Source organism: Pelobates fuscus, chromosome 4, assembly GCF_036172605.1.
Source record: "Pelobates fuscus isolate aPelFus1 chromosome 4, aPelFus1.pri, whole genome shotgun sequence".
NCBI classification, from domain to species: domain Eukaryota; kingdom Metazoa; phylum Chordata; class Amphibia; order Anura; family Pelobatidae; genus Pelobates; species Pelobates fuscus.
Genome location: NC_086320.1, coordinates 354,662,474 through 354,682,654, shown reverse-complemented (window position 1 = coordinate 354,682,654; position 20,181 = coordinate 354,662,474). Strand labels below are relative to the sequence as shown.

The 20,181-nt window shown below is 41.0% G+C and overlaps 1 protein-coding gene across 1 annotated transcript in view; it reads right to left on the bottom strand.

Moving 5' to 3' along the window:
- The window catches only part of JCAD (junctional cadherin 5 associated), a 67,480-nt gene that overhangs the window by 22,578 nt on the left and 24,721 nt on the right, over nucleotides 1–20,181 (bottom strand). The window contains exon 2 of the mRNA XM_063452604.1: nucleotides 11,220–11,590. Coding sequence (XP_063308674.1) covers nucleotides 11,220–11,527 — 308 coding nt within the window. The 5' untranslated portion in view covers nucleotides 11,528–11,590. The remainder of the gene's footprint in view (nucleotides 1–11,219; nucleotides 11,591–20,181) is intronic.

The following is a 20,181-nucleotide window of genomic DNA, read 5'->3' as shown; positions in this document are numbered from 1 at the left end:
ACAAACACTACATCGCCCATACACACACTCTATAGCCTGTATGCACACACTTGCTACATCCCCTATACATACATTCTCTACAGCCCCTAGCCACATATGCATCACATTACACCACAAACACAACATGACTAAAACCAACCTTATTACACAATACCACACCACAATCAGCTCACTCTACACACACGCAATAACACAAGCAGACTCCAAACACATGCACAATGCTCTTTCCTGCCCCTTCTGTCTTCTGGTATCCATTTATAGAAACACCCGAGACAAGTTGCAAGGACACACAGTGCAAGCATGTTATTACATTTGCTTGCAGTGTGCAGAACAAATACAGTTTTTTTTTTTCTCATGCTAGAGCTCTTCAGCAGAGCTCTGCGCATGATCTGCCCTGGAAGAGCATTGAACCAACATGCTCACTTTGAGAGGGGGCGTGCTTGTCATTGGTGATGACAAAACACACCTCCTCTTAGTGGGCCGCTGTGATAAAAAATGCCTGGGCCGAATTTTTCTCCCAGTCCGGCCCTGGGTGTAAGTGACAGGGACCTACACCTATAAGTGGAGCGCTCAAACTCGTATATAGCTTACCAAGCGTTGTTTCATTCAATGGAGTACATGTCAAATAAAATACAAAAAGGTACAATATAGTGCAGGTGGTATTTAAAGTGACAATGCAATAATAGTAATAGTAATGATAACGTGATGGATTATACACTCACATTTCAGGGAGCCTGTATATAAAAACACTGGCTCCGTATTGGGGCTTGTGTGCTTTTATGGTAGCACCACCCTTCTATCTCGACTTGGAGAAATCCTCAAAGATATAAGCAGAGAGAGCAAACCAATGTGTAGATTGTAACAATAAAAACACAAGTATGTGTTAATAAATGTGGTGCTCACCTGGTCCTGAGCCTATGGATCCCGGCTCTAGGTGTATAGGTTTTGTGCCAATTTGAGCACTACCCCTATGAAGATTCCTTGGAGACTCCAAAAAAGGGAACTTAAAATGGGATCTTGAATAAAAAGTGACAAATGTATTGGTATAAAATAAATATAAAAAAGAATATTTCAAAGAGTCCTCAATAAAAGTCCTTTTAAAATGGCCAATACGCGTTTCACTCTCAAATAGAGCTTCTTCAGTCAGCTGTAATGTTGGTCCTCTGAATCTTCCATTTGAAATGTCTCTTGGGTCTTCCCCTTTAATGAGCTAAATACATTCTGTCCAATCATAGTCAAGTTAATATTTTACTTATGTGGGAGAATATGTATGTTTGCCTTTGATAGGTTAAAAATCATTGCACTTTTATTTACTCTTAATTTGATTGGTGGGCAGTGTTTACACCTTTTTTTTGCTATTGATTTCATTGGTGGACAGTGTTTGCACCTTTTTTTGCTATTAATTTCATTGCTGGACTGCCCACCATCACCATCACGTTATCATTACCATTACTATTATTGCATTGTCATTTTAAATACCATCTGCACTATATTGTACCTTTTTGTATTTTATTTGACATGTACTCCATTGAATGAAACAACGCTTGGTAAGCTATATACGAGTTTGAGCGCTCCACTTATAGGTGTAGGTCCCTGTCACTTACACCGCACTAAAATTTGATGCATATTTGTTGCTCTACTCGCTCAGTCATTTTGAATGTGACATACACACAGTACACATACTCACTCAACGACGTCTATTGCCCACACTGACTAGTATAGTGAAGTCGTCATTGTTCACGCATGCACATTCCAGTCCACTCTTCTTGGCTGCCAGGTTACATCGATGTGCAAACAGTTTTTGGACTTTTCACAGACAAACCGTGTGTATATATACATATATACATATATATATTTATATATACACACATACACACACACACATACACACACACAATCTATATATGCACAATGCAATATTGGTATAATACTGAGCATGAAGGAGTGAAAACATGAATAGTTGTATATGTTTGTTTAACACATAATGATTTGGACTGCATTATATTTCAGTATTACAATCACAGAACTGTCCCACAAAACATTACGTACGACTTACAAAGCATTATGGGTTAGACCATTGAGAATTGTTATCTTCAGTGTGGCCTTAGCCAAGATGTGTCACAGTGTATAAGGCAGAAAAAATTATATGCACCATTGTAAAATGCTATTTATAAAGGAAAAATAGGTAATCGTTTTAAAACCGGAATCCCTTTTACGTCATTGATTAAGCTGCAGTAGTTGCAGTGGTACCCTCTGCAAACAAGCATCATGTTCACAAAACGTACATTTGTTCATTTAATTTGATTTTTATTTATTTTTTGGTAAAGTTTTCAATATCCTCTTTGTAGGTGTAACTTTATCCCTCTTGGGAGCAAAAACATACAAGTTGAGTATTTATGCAAATACAGTTAATGGATTTAAAGGACCACTCTAGCAATCAGATCACCACAGCTCATTCTACTGGTTAGGTTATCCTTAGTCTCCTGGTGTAACCAAGTTTGATATCAAACCTATTACACTTTAATAGTTTAGCTCAGCACACTCAATAATGTTCAGGCTGGAGGAAATTGACAATGTAGAACGGTTCATTCCACATTATTAGTGAGGCCAAGATAGGGAAACGTACTGGTTAGTTTGTTTAGAGTGCCACTTTGAAGGGACATTGGTACTCTGAAGGGACTCTGGATACTAGTATAACCTAATCATACTTACCAACATTTCCTGCCAACCTTTGGAGGTGGGCAGGAGAGAGAGCATAAGTCCATACTCCAGAGGGCTTCCTGGAGGCAAAAGGGGCAGATCCACCTGCCAAAGGAGCGTGCCCACCAGGCAAAGACTAACAACTTGCCGTCTCCAGCAGACTATGCATGGAGCACTACTAAATACTACGTGTATGCTCCTAGTGCTCACTGCCCTCCTGCTTTTTGAAAATGGTAGTCAGATTTAAAAATGTGGGACAGGTCCCCAGGACCTACATTTTCAGGGTCAGTAACCCAAAATGATTGGTTGTCCTAGCAAAATCAGGGCTGTGGGCACCCATGCCTTGATGTTTTTTTATATTTGAGTATAATGTGTTTGAGGTTTTGGTCTCATTAATGAGGCTCTGTCATCTAAAAGTAGTTATACTTACCAGAAGCTCTCCATCAAGGGCACACCAAGGGGCACACTAAATTGTGTGATGTGAGAGAAGATTACTGTCTTCCACAATTATGGCAACCAAAAGGTGTCACAAGTGGCTGCCATAGGGTGCCACCAGCCCGGGGGGCATAGGATATGTTTGACCGGCAGGAGGAGAGCACACAGCACAGCTCTCCCCACCAGCCAGTCACTGCATGGAGTGTGGCCAAGCCATGGATCGCAGTAGAGGATCTTCTGTATCCTTTACCCAGTCTGACAGGAAGTGCTAACAGAGAGCACTGAACTGCTTTCTGTCAGACCAGGTACAGGATACAGAAGCTCCCGTACCGCAGTCCACGATTCGGCCAAGCTCGGGAAAAAATGGGGGGTTAAAATATTCTAAAGGGGATAGTAAGACAAAAGGGGCATAAGATATACTAAAGGGGGTAAGGCATTCAAAAGAAAGGCTAAAAAACACAAAGGGACTGTATGAGTCACTGTGTGTATGTATGGGTCACTGTGTGTATGTATGGGTTACTGTGTTTGTGGGATGGGGGAGGGGAGTCACTGATTGTATGTGTATGGGTCATTGAGTGTGTGTGTGTGTGTGTGTGTGTGTGTGAGTGCTGGACATAGTGGCATGTGCTTAATCCTTCACTGAAGGTAAGACTGTATAAGTCACTTTGTGTATGGGTATGTATGAGTCAGTGTGTATGGGTCACTACTGTGTGCGCATGAGTGTGTGTGTGTGTGTGTATAAATTGCTGTATGTGTGTATGGGTCACTGTGTGTGTGTGTATATGAGTCACTATGTGTGTGGGTCACTGTGTATGTATGGGTTACTGTGTGTGTGGGATGGGGGAGGGGAGTCACTGATTGTATGTGTATGGGTCATTGAGTGTGTGTGTGTGTGTGTGTGTGTGTGTGAGTGCTATACATAGTGGCATGTGCTTAATCCTTCACTGAAGGTAAGACTGTATAAGTCACTTTGTGTATGGGTATGTATGAGTCAGTGTGTATGGGTCACTACTGTGTGCGCATGAGTGTGTGTGTGTGTGTGTGTGTATGAGTTGCTGTATGTGTGTATGGGTCACTGTGTGTGTATATGAGTCACTATGTGTGTGGGTCACTGTGTGTGTATGGGTCACTGAGTGTATGGATGGGCGATTGTGTGTGTGTGTGTATTTATGTCAGCATATTTGTGTCTGTGTGTGGCAATGTGCATGTGTGAGGCAGTGTATGTGTATATGTCCATACATCCAAGCATCCAAACACCAACACAATACACAAATACACCAAATGCCAACACTACACACAAAAGCACAACTGCATGCAAGTGCAAATACAACTTACAAACACACCACTACATTCACATGGCAACAGTACAAATACACTACGATATTCAAAAACGCACATACTACATGCAAAAACATGTTTACATTCACCTCTCTGACCTCCCCTAACCCCCACACCCCCATGGACCCCCCCAAACGTCTTCGCCAGACCACTGGCAATCGAATCACCAATATTATTCCCAATCCAAACTGACACTTCAACCCCTACCTCACACAATTGATGACTCTCAAGTGGAAACAACGGCAACACGCCCCCCCCCCCCACAACACCGGCCCCTCACTACCCGAAACCTACGAAGGACCAACACCCCCACGCCCCTCTCCCCCTAACTCCCACCACAGGGCCCACACCTTCCTAGGCAGGCTCCTGACCCGGAGCGACCACCACAGATCACTGACTCCGACAGCTCATGGCCCATCCACCGCGACCAACCCCGCACCACACCGCGAGGAACTGGCCTCATGGAGACCACAGAGATCCACAAACGGAAGCGCAACCCCTCCGTCTTCCAACTACCCTACCCGCCTCTGTAACCCCCCCCAGACGTCAAAGGTACTAGCCTATATACACGGCCACTGAATGACAGCCCACCTCCTTGACATCCTCGCGACCAACAGCCAACGTCAGCAAAAGAGACTATCGCTAATGACATCCGATACACGAACCACGGCTGTCCCAGTCTCTTTATCCCAAACTCTGAAAAGCCAAATCTTAACTCACCCAAATATAAGGATTGTACTTGTACCCCTCTCTTCTTTTTTATTCTGTATCCCACATTAACAGTTGAAAAACTTGAAAATAAAGAATTTTGAAAAAAAAAAACATGTTTACATTCAAGAACACATACACTGCTCACAAATACAACCCTGCAAGGATGGGCAAATGTAGATCTCGTTAAGGACCTAAATTTTAGCCATCCTTGCACTAGAGGACCGGGAGGACGGGGGAGGACGGGGGAGGACGGGGAGGATACATTTCTTACTCCAGGGCCCTTTCTACAACACTAAAAGATATCCTTACCATGTGTCTGAATGAGTGTCATTTCCTTCTGAAGGATACTAGGCTTACAGCGGTTCAGCCCACTCACTTCTGTCAGTGGCTGATTTAAGCATCAACACTGATATGGAAACAAGGGTTTCCTTTTGGTACAAATTACAAAGAGCTGAGCATGCAGAACAAATGTCAGCATGCTAATGAGTGCAAAACACATCAGAGGCATTAGCGTTTTGCTGGTAGCCTGGGTTAAAGGGACACTACAGGCACCCAGACCACTTCATCTCATTGAAGTGGGTTGGTAGCAGTGTCCCTGTTCTCTTAAAGGCCCACTATAGGCACCCAGACCACTTCAGCTCAATGAAGTGGTCTGGGTGCCAGGTCCATCTAGGGTTACCCCTGCAACTGTTTCAGAGAAACTGCCGTGTTTACAATAGGGTTAATCCTGCCTCTACTGGCTGTCTCACTGATATCCGCTAGTGGCGCTTCCGCTCTTCTCACTGTTAAAATCACAGCAAGAAGACGCTGACGTCCATAGAAAAGCATTGAGAAATGCTTTCCTATGGACTGATTGAATGCGCGCGCATGCTCATTCAGCGCTGACGTCGGAAGAGGGAGGAGATTTCCCCAGCGCCGAGGGAGCCCGGCCCGGGGGAGAAAGGTAAGTGATTAACCCCTTCCTCCCCCTTCAGCCTGGTTGGAGTGGGACCCTGAGGGTGGGGGGGACCTAAAGACCCTATAATGCCAGGAAAACGAGTTTGTTTTCCTGGCACTATAGTGGTCCTTTAACCCTGCAATGAAAAACACAGAAACTGCAATGTTTACATTGCAGGATTAACCCCTTAAGTCCGGAGGGCGTACTATTACGTCCTTTTAAAAGCGGCTCTAAACGCCGCCGGACGTAATAGTACGCCCTCCGGTTTTTAGTAACTTACCCGGTCGCCGGCGGTCCCACGCCGGCGATCGCGGTTGGGGGGACTCCCAGGGAGCCCCCCCGCGGCACATCTTCCTCCTCCGGTGCCTCCCGGTCATGTGAGAGTGAGGTCCTTGCGAGGACCTCACAATCACATGGCCGGGATAGCTGGCTCAGGCATTGCCAGCAGGGGGACCAACTGTAATGACAGTTGGTCCCCCTGCTGGCTGAAAATAAAATAAAAATAATGTTAAAAGTGTAAAAAAAATTATTTATACTTAGATCATATATATATATATATTATATATATATGATCTAAGTATATATATATACACATATACATACACACACATACACCGTCTAGGTGTATTTTAATATTAATATATATATAATTATATATATATATTAATATCAAATTACACGTAGACTGATACTGATTAAATATATATATAATTATTGTTATATATATATTTATAAATAATATAAAAAAAATAAATATGTAAATACGTAAAAAAATAAAATAAAATAAATAATTAAAAATAAAATATAAAAAAATATATAGATGTGTTTTATTTCGTTCTAACTGTATTGTGATATTAACATATATATATTTATATCAAAATACACGTAGAACGAAATAATATATATATATACATAAATATATACGTATATATCACTATATATATACCTATATATAAATAAAAATATTAAAAAAAAATATATATATATATATATATATACGTATATATACACATATGTATATATATACATATATTAATTCTACACATATATTTATGTAATAATTTTACATAATTAGGTATCCTAATTAATTACAATTAGCGGGACCTGCCTGACCACCCATGCCGAAAGTATATGGAATTTAATTTGCTAGCACTATATTTAACCCTATAACTTTCCAAGACACCATAAAACCTGTACATGGGGGGTACTGTTTTACTCGGGAGACTTCGCTGAACACAAATATTAGTGTTTCAAAACAGTAAAATGTATTACAACCATGATATCGCCAGTAAAAGTGACGTTTTTTGCATTTTTCACGCACAAACAGCACTTACAGGGACGATATTATTGCTGCAATACTTTTTACTGTTTTGAAACACAAATATTTGTGTTCAGCGAAGTCTCCTGAGTACAACAGTACCCCTCATGTACAGGTTTTATGGTGTTTTCAAAAATTACAGCGTCAAATATAAGGCTTGTATTTAATTTTTTTCACATTAAAATTCGCCAGATTGCTTACGTTGCCTTTATGACCCTATGGTAGCCCAAGAATGAAAATTACCCCTATGATGGCATACCATTTGCAATAGTAGACAACCAAAGGTATTGCAAATGGGGTATGTCCAGTCTTTTTTAGTAGCCACTTAGTCACAAACACTGGCCAAAATTGGCGTTTTTTGCATTTTTCACACACAAACAAATACGAACGCTAACTTTGGCCAGTGTTTGTGACCAAATGGCTGCTAAAAAAGACTGGACATCGCTTATTTGCAATACCTTGGGTCGTCTACTATTGCAAATGGTATGCCATTATGGGTGTAAATTTATTTCCTGGGCTACTATACAGTCTCAAAGGCAACGTAACCAATCTGGTTTTTGAATTTGAATTTCAAATGTAACACGCTATATTTGACCCTGTAACTTCCCAAAACACCATAAAACCTGTACATAGGGGGTACTGTTTTACACGTGAGACTTTGCTGAATACAAATATGTGTATTTTATTGCAGTAAAAGCAAACAGTATTATGACATTGACAGTTAAAATGTCATGTAGAACGAAAAAAATCAAAAAAAATCTTATTTTGTCCCATTTTTTTCATATTAAATTATGTTTCATAGCTAAATATTTGATATTAAATGAAAGCCCTGTTTCCCCTGAATAAAATGATATATAATAAGGGGGGGTGCATTTAATATGAAAGAGGTGAATTACGGTTGGACAGACATATAGCGCAAATGCCAGGTTTTGTTTACGTTTTGTTTCGTTCACAACTTGTACATTTGGCTGCGGTGTTAAGGGGTTAAGACAGCCTCTAGTGGTTGCCGGCTTTTCACAGAAACGACGTTGTATGTTGGACGTCAAAATCCCCACAGGAAAGGATTGAACACTATAACGTTAGAAATACAGTTTTGTATTCCTAACACTATAATATTAATTTAATTTAATCTATATCAGGCATCCCCAAACTCCGGGCCCTCCAGACGTTGCTGAACTACAACTCTCATGATTCTCAGCCTATCTATTTTATTCATAGAATCATGGGACTTGTAGTTCAGCAGCATCTGGAGGGCCGGAGTTTGGGGAAGCCTGATATAGATAGTAGTCTACTTAATGGTTCTTAAGGGGTTAACATTGCAAACAGCTAAACATCACATGTGACTCAACAATTCCTGTTTAAACTGGGACAAACTAGCTGCAGAGCAGTTTTTTGTTTTTTAATGCACATAGTTTAATGTTTAAAAACAATTGATGTATGAGTGTAGGTCATGGGACTGGAGCTTCCCATATCCATTATTGTGGTTATGAGATAACATATCATTGCACACATAGCAAAGAAGGGTTTACGCTAGTTCTCAGTGCAATGTATGGTTATTAAAAGGATTCTATAAGCACTCAGACCATTTAGTCTAAATTACATGGGCTGGGAACAATGCCTCCCCTCCCCCATTTTAACCCTGCAACCGGAATCATTGGGTTAACCTGACTCAAGTGGCTGCAATACTAACAGCTATTGAGGCGCTTCTGCTGAATTAGTGGAGTAAAAAAACTCCTCTATTTCTATCAGTCTCAAAGAGACCATCTGATTGGTGCAGTGCATCAATTTTACCGAGTGAGTGCACACTAGCCTTTTCCTTAAGGAAAGCATTGTATCGGCTGAGATCATCAGTCTCGATGATCTCAGTCGAAGAGGCAGAGCTAAACACCGTAGATCCAGGGCCTTACCTTCCACGAGGCTAACAAGGCATTTGCCTTGGCCGGCACATTCAGGGGGGCAGCAAAAAACACCATCATTCGCCAAGTACCCTGGCACATGTTTAGTTAGCCTCTTTAATGGGGGTCCAAGAGCTGGCCGACTGGGAAACTCAGAGCCCCCCGGCAGCAGCAAATATTGCAGGTGGATGGTGAGGGGAGCCATCCTCTGTGCTCTTCCTGCTCAGCTCCCTTGCGCTGATGCTGGTGCCGGAATATGACATCACTCCAGCTCCTGGGATCATTAAGCGATGGGCAAGTGAGCTGAGCAGGAAGATTACAGCTTCCTCGCCACCTCTATTGATCAGCTGCCCCCCCCTTCCCACCGTAGAGAAAAAAATGAGCCTTGCCGCCTAGGAGCCTGCACAGCCACCCAACCAACCCAGCACCTACACTGGACCCCAGGGACATCAGCCCTACTGAACCCCCAGGTAAAAAATCAACTCCCGCTCTCCCAAAGGAAGAAAATGTAAAAAATAACAATATGTGTAAGGCAATGTATGTGAGTCTGAGTCTGTCAATATCAGGCTGTGTGTCTGTTAGTGAGTGTGAGTCTGCCGGTGTATGTCTGTGAGTGTGTGAGTGAGTGTGTCAGTATATGCCTGTAAGTGAGTGTCTGTCAGTGCATGACTGTGAGTGAGTGAGTGAATGTGTGCCAACATATGTGTGTGTCAGTGTCTGTATTTGAGTGAGTGTGTCTTTTAGTGAATGTCTGTCAGTGAATGTGTGTGTCTGTCAGTGAGAGTGCGTGTCTGTCAGTGTGTTTTTGAGTGATTGTGTGTGTCTGTCAGGGTGTCAAATAAGTGAGGATGTGTGTGTCAAATCAGTGAGTATGCATGTATTTATGTCAGTGTATGTGTATCATAGAGTGTGTGCCTGTCACAGAGTGGGTGTGTCAGTCAGTCTAAGTGTGTGTTGGTCATAAACAAGAAGTGGTGTGGTCTTGACCGAGAATGGGTATGGACAATTTAGATTAGAGGGGTACCCAAATGCTATGCGGAAGATATGGTGGTAAGTAGATCTCACTGGCAGCAGGGGTCCAGTCACCTAGGACACAGTACTGTTAGGAATACACATTTATATTCTTAACTCTATAGTGTTCCTTTCAGATATTCTTCCCAGACTATACAAGTTGAGGGATACTACACGTTCATGTCTCCTAAGGCAAACTAGTTGTAGCTCAGGCCACTTGGTCCATGCAGTTATAGTGGACATTCTAAAATTCCCCAGGTATACCAGACATCAGACAGTTCTGTTTTAAGTAAATGTGAAGGTATGAGCACATCCTGACTGTTTTACCTGCACCCAACTACTTTACACCTGTACCTAGCTTAAGAAAACTACTGTATACATTTGTGATAGCCAAGCAATGCCTGATGTGTGCAATTTAAATGCAGCCCTTCGAGAATGTGCAATTATTATACATGATTATAAGCAATTAGCATCCAGTGCTTTTGTTCTAATCTCTACCACTATAACCTTTTACCCATCCTCTGATTTTACTGGCCTAATAGGAGTTAAAGCAGACAGCCATCCTTCGTCCTTGCTTAGTGAAAAGATAGGGCCAATGTCTCATCAGGGTCCTTACCTGGAATTTATAGAACATTGCTGGGTTTAACCACTTCTTTCAGCACCGGTGCTTACCGTGGTTTTATGCGCATGTACAGTTTAGGTTCCATTGTATTATTTTAAAAGTAACTGAAACTTTGGTGGCCAAGAGGTCCTATGCTCACCCCTGACCTTCATGCTATTCATTGTGTTTTGCAAAACAAGGTACAGCATTATTTCATATATCCTTAAAAAAATACATTAAACAAAGAGCATGCCATAAATGTTGAAGACGTACCCTGTTTCCGAATTATGACATGGCTCGAAACATTGTTGGCCTTTGGGATACCCAACAGAATGTATCTGCCTTCTCTTGTTCATACAACCCTTTTCATAGTCACTCTCCAAGTGGCTTTTAGCAAGAGGATTTGGGTTTGCATCAAAGACCTCCGGGTCCGTCTGATAACCATTCAATGTCACATTGTTGCCAGACCTGTTATCTGTCGACTCAACCTGACATCCGTCACTCCTGGTCTGATACGTAGAAAGTGAGTTTTTAGACACTCTGTATCCATGAGACACTAAGAGATCTTCCACACTGAACATGCTGTGCTCGCCGTGCTAGCAGCTACGCCACGGAACGCTGTGCTTTAAAAGGATCTTTCATCACTAAAAGAAAAGCAGAGTACAATAAATATAATCCAGTGCTTGTAACATGCTGGCCTATGAACCTTGAATTTTACATCCCTCTCTTTTGCTGAATACTTTTTTTTTTTTTTTCAGTTACCTAATTTTAAATTATATGCAGATGCTTTGATGAGTAATGTAAAAATCCTTGCCAAGATAACAATGCTGTATGTTCAGCCAGAGCAATGATGGGATTAGGCTGCTTACTCTGCATATTTGAGAAGGTGCCTTAGGATCAGGAAACTGTTAAGGAAATGGCAAATGTCTAAATTACTCAATAAAAGCATAGTGTGCGATAAAAGAACGCTGCAATGCAAGATATTAATCCTGAACATTTTCACAACAGCAAAAATTTAAAAAAACAAAAACCAATACAGTTTTATAGAGTTCCACCATGTTGATATACAAGCCGCTTAATGGATTTAGCAGCCATTTTGAAATGTCATCACATGCATTCACACTTATCGAGATAAACCTACAGCTCTCTGAAAGGGCAGTGAGTGTCAATGACCTGGGAGAGGTGATAGCGTAAAAATACAGAATGGCTGAGAGACCAAGATGCATTTAGAAATTAATATATATGCAGACACTGTATGTGTGTGTTTGTATGTGTGTAAATTGTATTGAGGAGAAATGTATCTATATACACAGGCTTAACACTAACATATGAATTGTCAGTGAAATAAAAAAACGTATATTAAGATAGCCTAACACAGCTTACTTGGAGGATTTTTCTAATTCAACTATTTTGGCCTTAAAGGTGATTTTTTTTCTTGAATTACTGACATTTTATGCTATAGTAATAACCCTGTGTATATAGTGGGAGGTCTATTTTAAACATATATCCTAGGTTTATTGAATGCCATTTTTTAAATCAGAAGCAAGCTCATTGACAATGCACCATCAATGCTTATCTGTAGCTGGTCTTAATGCATTCCATATAGATTAAAAAAAACAAGGCATCGACATGTCAGAAGGAGGATATAAAAATAAACTGAAAAGGGCCACTAGGGGCAGGGAGATGTCTTGTGTGCACCGGAACACAATATGACACAAAATGTCAAGAGATATGCAGTACAGAATGCTATAAAATGCTTTATAGAGAAGTAACAGTAACAAATCAAGATGTTTTTTTCAATTTTAAAATTTTACTTTTTTGATAACAGAACGAGGCAAACTGTTTTGTCATCTAAGTGGGGTAAAAGCAGCAGTTCCTTCTGCAAATATACTGTTTTACACTCACTAACCACTATCATCACAACGAATAGATTGTGAGCCAGTCAGAGGCAGCTGTCCGTGGTGGGCCAAAGCCCCACGGGGTTAGGCAAGCTATGTATTAATATAATTTGGTAATGTGACCCTAATTCGATTCACCTAGCAATTCCATACAAAAATATTTACTTATTTAGGGGAACTGTGACTGCAATAAAGATGCATTAAACGAATGCATCTCTGTGACAAGCTGCTGATTGGTAGAGCGCTGCAATTGCCACAAATGAGGAGTCCCCAATGTGCTTCCCCATGGCGAATCACTGGATTAGCTCAGATCATCACTGATCATCTCGGCTGGAAGCGGAGCAGTGGCCACAGTATATCCAGGGCAGTGAGGGCTAAAAAGTAACTAAACCAATATTATTTTAACCCCTTAAGGACCAAACTTCTGGAATAAAAGGGAATCATGACATGTCACACATGTCATGTGTCTTTAAGGGGTTAAAGGGCTACTATAGGCATCAAGACAACTTTTAACTTAATTAAGCAGTTTTGGGGTATAGATTATGCCTCTCGCTATTCAATTTTCTGCCATTTAGGATTGAAATCACTTTTGTTTATACAGCCCTAGTCGCATATTCCTACATGTAACATGCACAGCCTTCCTAAACACTTCCTGTAAAGAATCATCTAATGTTTATACTTCCTTTATTGCAAATTCTGTTTAATTTACAATTCTTATCTCCTGCACTGTTAATAGCTTGCTAGACCCTGCAGTAGTCTCCTGTATGAAGTTAACGTTGAAATTACAGAGCAGAAGATATAAACCTTTAAAGTAAGTTACATCTGATTGAAAATGAAACCATTTTTTTCGTGCAGGCTGTGTGAGTCACAGTCAGAGGGGGTGTGGCTAGAGCTGCATGAACAGAAACAAAAGTGATTTAACTCCTAAATGGCAGAGAATTGTGCATTGAGACTTCAGAAGCATGATCTATACACAAAAACACATTAAGCTAAAAGTTGTTTTGGTGACTATAATGTCCCTCTAACTTCCTTTGGAAGTTTTTAGCTCCTGCCCAGTAAATTGAACTTAAATGGCACACAGGAGGATCCTGCAGGGTCTAGAAGGTTATTAGCAGAGCAGGAGATAGGAAATTCTAAAATAAACAGAATGTGCAATAAGGGACATTTAAACATTAGATCTCACTTTACAGGAAGTGCTTAGGAAGACTGTGCAAGTTACATGCAGGAAGGTGTGACCAGTGCTGCATAAACAAAGTGATTTAACTTCTAAATGGCAGAGAATTCATGTCGCAGGGACATGTTATATACACCAAAGCTACTTCATTAAGCTAAAAATGTGTTACTATAGTGTCCATAACTATTAAGGAGGCATCTCTAACATTATAAATACAGGTTGTTATTATTTTTTTATTACCAATATTAGAGTGTTCCTTTAAAGGAACTCTCAAAGTACCATAGCCACTACATAGTGCTTTATTGAAGATAGATATCTGAACAATACTGCTTATTAAATATTAAGAAATATGAGCTTGAGCTTTCTTTAACAATACTCTTTCATTTTCACGAAATCCCAGATGAGTTAATCTTACTGTAAAATCATGATGTTATCCTCTCCAAGTAAGCCTTACATATTTACCCAACGCTTCACAGGGAAGAGACCCCCCACTTAGAACTAGGTGGGCACATGGGATCTAAATCTCTCTTTAAGCATTACTTTGACCCATCTAACAAGCCAAAGACTCTCCATAAATGTCCGTGGCAGTATTTTTAATGTTTGAAGTTAATCCGTTAGTTTGCAGCAAGCTTACTGTTGAACTACCTCCTGAACAAAAACAGACAATTCTTTGGAACCTCACAGTACAAAACCTCTTATAAAGATACCTACGTAAAACGTTTGAGCTCACTGCACTAAAGTACTTGAGATAAGTGCGAAAGACTTGGGCAGAAGAGACTAAATTATACCTTTTTCTCACCCTGATGAAAACCCATATAGCTATCACCCTTCAATCTTCTCTGACATATAAGAAATCAGAGTGCCGTGTTTGACTTTACCATATGAAGTTCAAATCTTACACTGCAAATATAACATAGGACAGGCACCAAAGGGTTAATGGTAATATTACTATCTGGTTTTGGGAAACTGAAAGTTTTTATTATTTATTTTTTGAAGTTATGTCATCTAGCAAGACGGCTTAAAGCAAGCATGTCCAGCTTGTGGCCCATGTGCCGCATGCAGCCCACAATGAATATCTTTGTGGCCCAACGAGCTATCAGTGTGACATGTTAAGGCCGGGTAAATTTTAGCAGAGTAGGCACCTGCAATGTGGGGAGAGCAGGTGCCTACTCTGCTAAAATTTACCTGACCGGGAGGAGAGGAAGCAGGCGGCAGCGAGCGCAGTCTGTTCTTCTTGCTCCTCACTGCTCCCTTGTGCGCGCCCTCTGTAATGATGCCGGATGCACGTCATTCCGCCCCGGCATCACTAAACTGCGCGCGTGAGGGAGCAGTGAGGAGCAGGAAGGGAGACCCTAGGTAGAGGCCCCACACCAGCTCCTAAAGGTAGGGAGCAATAAATAAAATTATTTATGTGTGCAAGAATGTGTGTGTGTGTCTGTCAGTGAGTGTGTCTGTTAATGAGTGTGTGTGTCATTGTATGTGTCTGTCAGTGGGTGTGTTAAACGTACCTTTTCTCCATCACCGCACCAGCTTCGCCATTGCGGGTCCCTCCTCCATGGCTGAGATTATCAATCTTGATGATCTCAGACAATCCAATGCTTTCCTATGGGTTATTGAACGTGCAAAGCAAAATGCCTCTCTATGGAGATGTTGAACATTGGTGCTACACACAGTGCAACACTTAACTAGGGAGAACCTCTAGTGACCATCTGAGGCTGAGCTTACAATGAAAAGCCTGCAGGGGCAGGCTATAGACACCAGAACAACTATGTTCAGCTCTAGTGGTTCTGGTGACTATAGTGTCCCTTTAAACTGTGTGTAGCACTACTCAATTGGACAAAATGGCATCTTTAAAGTATTATGACCAAATCTTTCCATACTAAATTAAGGATGACACATGGATCTATTACTTCCATAAGAAAGAATAAAAATAAATGTTGGATATAAGGAACTTGTTTCCCTGGGTAAGGCTTTGTTAAAATGCCGGTGACATCACTCATCTAATACATGTTGCTTCCTGAGGATGCAGACAAGCGCATTCATTTCCACCCTGGCAATCCACAGAGAACCCACAAAATTGTTAAGGCAGCTGCAGTGCTTGGCAACCATTATATTTAAAGAATAACAAGGCCCTCTCAACGCCATACCCACTAACCTCGTGCTGTTTATAGCGAGCAAAGATTGTGAACTTTAATAACATTGTCTAAAAATGAGTCTACTTTATGGAAACAAAACAAATAAATAAATAAATAAAGAATCCCTGAAACCCCCAACAAACGTTCAGCTGATTTATGTACAAATATATATAGGTGTCTGCTCGCGTCTTTCTGTCTGTACACAGCCTCGGAGATTTATCATGGTTATTTTGTGACTTTCCAGTCATTTTTTTTACAAAACAGGTGGGTTTGAGCATTGGCAATTTGCCTAGAGATTTCCATCCAACCATCAAGTAAACCGTTTCTAGAGTGAACAGGTAAATTTAATATCCTAAATCTTTTCTTTGCTGGAAAAAAAAAAAAAAAAAATCACAAAATTCTTAATTAAGCTTTATCTCAGATTATGGAGTCTTATACTTCCCAAGTACGCATGATCTCAAATTAAGCTGTATGGTTGTTTTTGTTATACTCCAGTCTGATTTTTGTTAACGCATTGATTCATATCATCCCTGGAGCCTCCATATTCAAATGCCTTTATGCACCCAATGTTTCTTTCTATAAATGATGTATGCATCTGATTTTTCCCCAAAGCAGCAGTCTCATCTGGATTATTGGGGAATATGCCATCATGTCTGCAGATTGCCTAGAAGAAAATACTAAAGAGCCATCACTGATCTAGGCCCTTAGTAGAAATAGTTAATAGGAACACGCCAAGCACCATAACCACATTATAAGCTCCATACTTTAATAGCTTATATCTTTCTGCATGGAGGCTTACCTTCCAAAACTAGGAGCCTGGGGTGCACTATGTGCGTTTGTCTAATGATGTGCTCAAAATGTGCTTGTTGTGGAGGTGGGACCTCCCCCCCCACCCCCCCCCCCCCCCCCCACCAAATTCGTACCGCCCAGCCAAGTTCAGAACTACTCAATTAAAAATGCATATACAAACATTTCTCTAAAGTGTTACTGCAATCAAAAAATTGTGTTTTAGTAAAACAATGTATTTAATTAGAATAATCCTTACTGGTATGCCATCCCTGCCCACACACACACACACACACACAAAAGAAAAAAAAAAAAAAAAAGAAAGTAAGAAAAAATAAAGGAAAACTTATCTGGGCAGCATGTAGGGGTGGCATGCCTCCATTAGTCGTCTTTCACTAGCATGCAGGTCTTTCACTAGCAACAAACACCAGAAATGGACAAAATTGACATCACTGGGCTATATCTCTGTATGTGAAACATTTCCATTAAAACTCAAATCAGTGAAGTGCTGATGGTGCTTGGAGGGACCCTTTAAAACTGTTGTATGACAAGTGTTCTCTAAACCACAGAGTGTCTTTAAAATATTTGAACTTGTATCCAAGCAAATTTGATGTTACAACCTTTAACACAACTATCAACAGGTCACTGTGTATCTCACTGAAAGATGTGGAAACTTTTATTTTCTTTTATCTTAATTGCTTGACCTTGGAAACTATCTGTACCAAAATACAAAACGGAGTTCTTCTTGCCATAAATCACAGAGAGGTATGTGAGCTATTCCTTCCTGATACCAGAAGGGATCAACACTTCGAAAGAGGCCACTATGACTGCAACAAAATCATATCTGAGAATTTAGCTTGTAGTACAATCCTGCTTTACATTAATGGAATTCTAATATAATGATTAAAGCCATAATATCACCCACTACTTGTATTGTCACGTGCGAATTCCCCCTTATTGTCATTTACCCTACCCATACAGATACATCACCCCCTCTTTTCACATCTTCCCTACACATTCCCCCAATTTCACCTGCCCTCTTCTTATCCATACCCACTGCCAATTCACTTGCTTACTCCTCTCTCCCAATTTCATCCACTTACTTTTCATCCTCATTTGACCTACCTACTCTTCTAATTCCCATTTTACCTGCACTCCTGCATGTGATGTTTGCACAGGGCCACAACCCGTGACCTAAATGCAGCCTCACACTTACGTTAAGCACTTGTAGTTTATATAGTTTTGTAAGAGTTACTGATTAATTCCAATTCATGTTTTCCAAGACATAGCTATGAATCTGTATTTACCTCAAAATGACCCTGGTAGCTTGAAGGCCTTGATAAGAGATGTTCCATCAATAGACACTGTACACATTGACAGTTATGACTATGGAACTTTACAGAGGAGTATCCTTATTGGAAAACGTTTTTAGTGCATTTATTTATCCTAGAGTGCTTTTTTTTTTTCAAGTAACAAAATTACTCCCTTCCTCTGTTTCCATTCTTTTCAGCCAAGCCACTGTCCTGACTTACCCCATTCTTCTGCCCAAATTAATATCCCCCTTCCACTGCCTTCAAAACTTATTCCACACCTTTAACCACTCCAGCTATTTAACCAATTCTTCTACTCCTTTTATCTGCCCAAATTATATTCCCGTATTTCTCTGCTAGGGTGATGTTCTCATTTCATCTCAACCCATTTATACTTCAAATTCCACTGCGTCCAGATTAAAGCTACAGTTCCTCACCTTAATTAATACGTCTTTTCTCCCCCTCCTATAATCTCGCCTTCATTAAGTTTCCTCCTCCAAATTGTATCTCCTTCTTTGGTCACTCCAACCTCTAATTCAGCATTCATGTGCCAACCCTTATATTTAATTATTTCTTCCATTGATGTCCGATTTATCCTTGAAGGAAAATAGTACTTGATTCTGGATTGCTGCTTAGCATGATTTTATGTCTCTCTGGCAGTCACTGCTCCCTCTCAATACAATGCAGTGGCTGTATGATTCGTATCCCTGCATGCTGCCCTTATGGGCCCCTGAATTCTGTGCCAAGATAGGGCAGCCTCCTGCATTTGCCAGAGGAGATACAGGCTGGGACTCCTGCACACCACTGTTACCAACATGATTATAATATTGCTGGAGAGGGTTCTTAAAACAACACTACAAAAGATAGCCAACATACATTATTAGGAAGAAAAAAAAACAACAGATCAAGCAGTAATGCTGGTAATATCTACGGGTCCGAGACGTAAATGTGACCACTAACCAATAGTGTTGTCGCGAACCCGGAATTTTCGGTTCGCGAACGGCGAACGCGAACTTCCGCAAATGTTCGCGAACCGGCGAACCCCCATTGACTTCAATGGGCAGGCGAATTTTAAAAACAACAGGGACTCTTTCTGGCCACAATAGTGATGGAAAAGTTGTTTCAAGGGGACTAACACCTGGACTGTGGCATGCCAGAGGGGGATCCATGGCAAAACTCCCATGGAAAATTGCACAGTTGATGCAGAGTCTGCTTTTAATCCATAAAGGGCAGAAATCACCTAACATTGACACCTGTCCTCAAAGCCCAGCCCTGATACACACTGACACAGATCAGAATAGAGACTGTTCCCCCTACATAGGGTCACTTGGCAGATATGGATTGACACCTGTCCTCAAAACCCCTGATACACACTGACACAGAGCAGAATAGAGACTGTTCCCCCTACATAGGGTCACTTGGCAGATATGGATTGACACCTGTCCTCAAAACCCCTGATACACACTGACACAGAGCAGAATAGGGACTGTTCCCCCTACATAGGGTCACTTGGCAGATATGGATTGACACCTGTCCTCAAAACCCCTGATACACACTGACACAGAGCAGAATATAGACTGTTCCCTGTCCACAGAGACCATGATACACACTGACACAGAGCAGAATAGAGACTGTTCACCGTCCACAGAGACCATGATACACACTGACACAGAGCAGAATAGAGACTGTTCCCCCTACATAGGGTCACTTGGCAGATATGGATTGACACCTGTCCTCAAAACGCCTGATACACACTGACACAGAGCAGAATAGAGACTGTTCCCCCTACACAGGGTCACTTGGCAAATATGGATTGACACCTGTCCTCAAAACCCCTGATACACACTGACACAGAGCAGAATAGAGACTGTTCCCCCTACATAGGGTCACTTGGCAGATATGGATTGACACCTGTCCTCAAAACCCCTGATA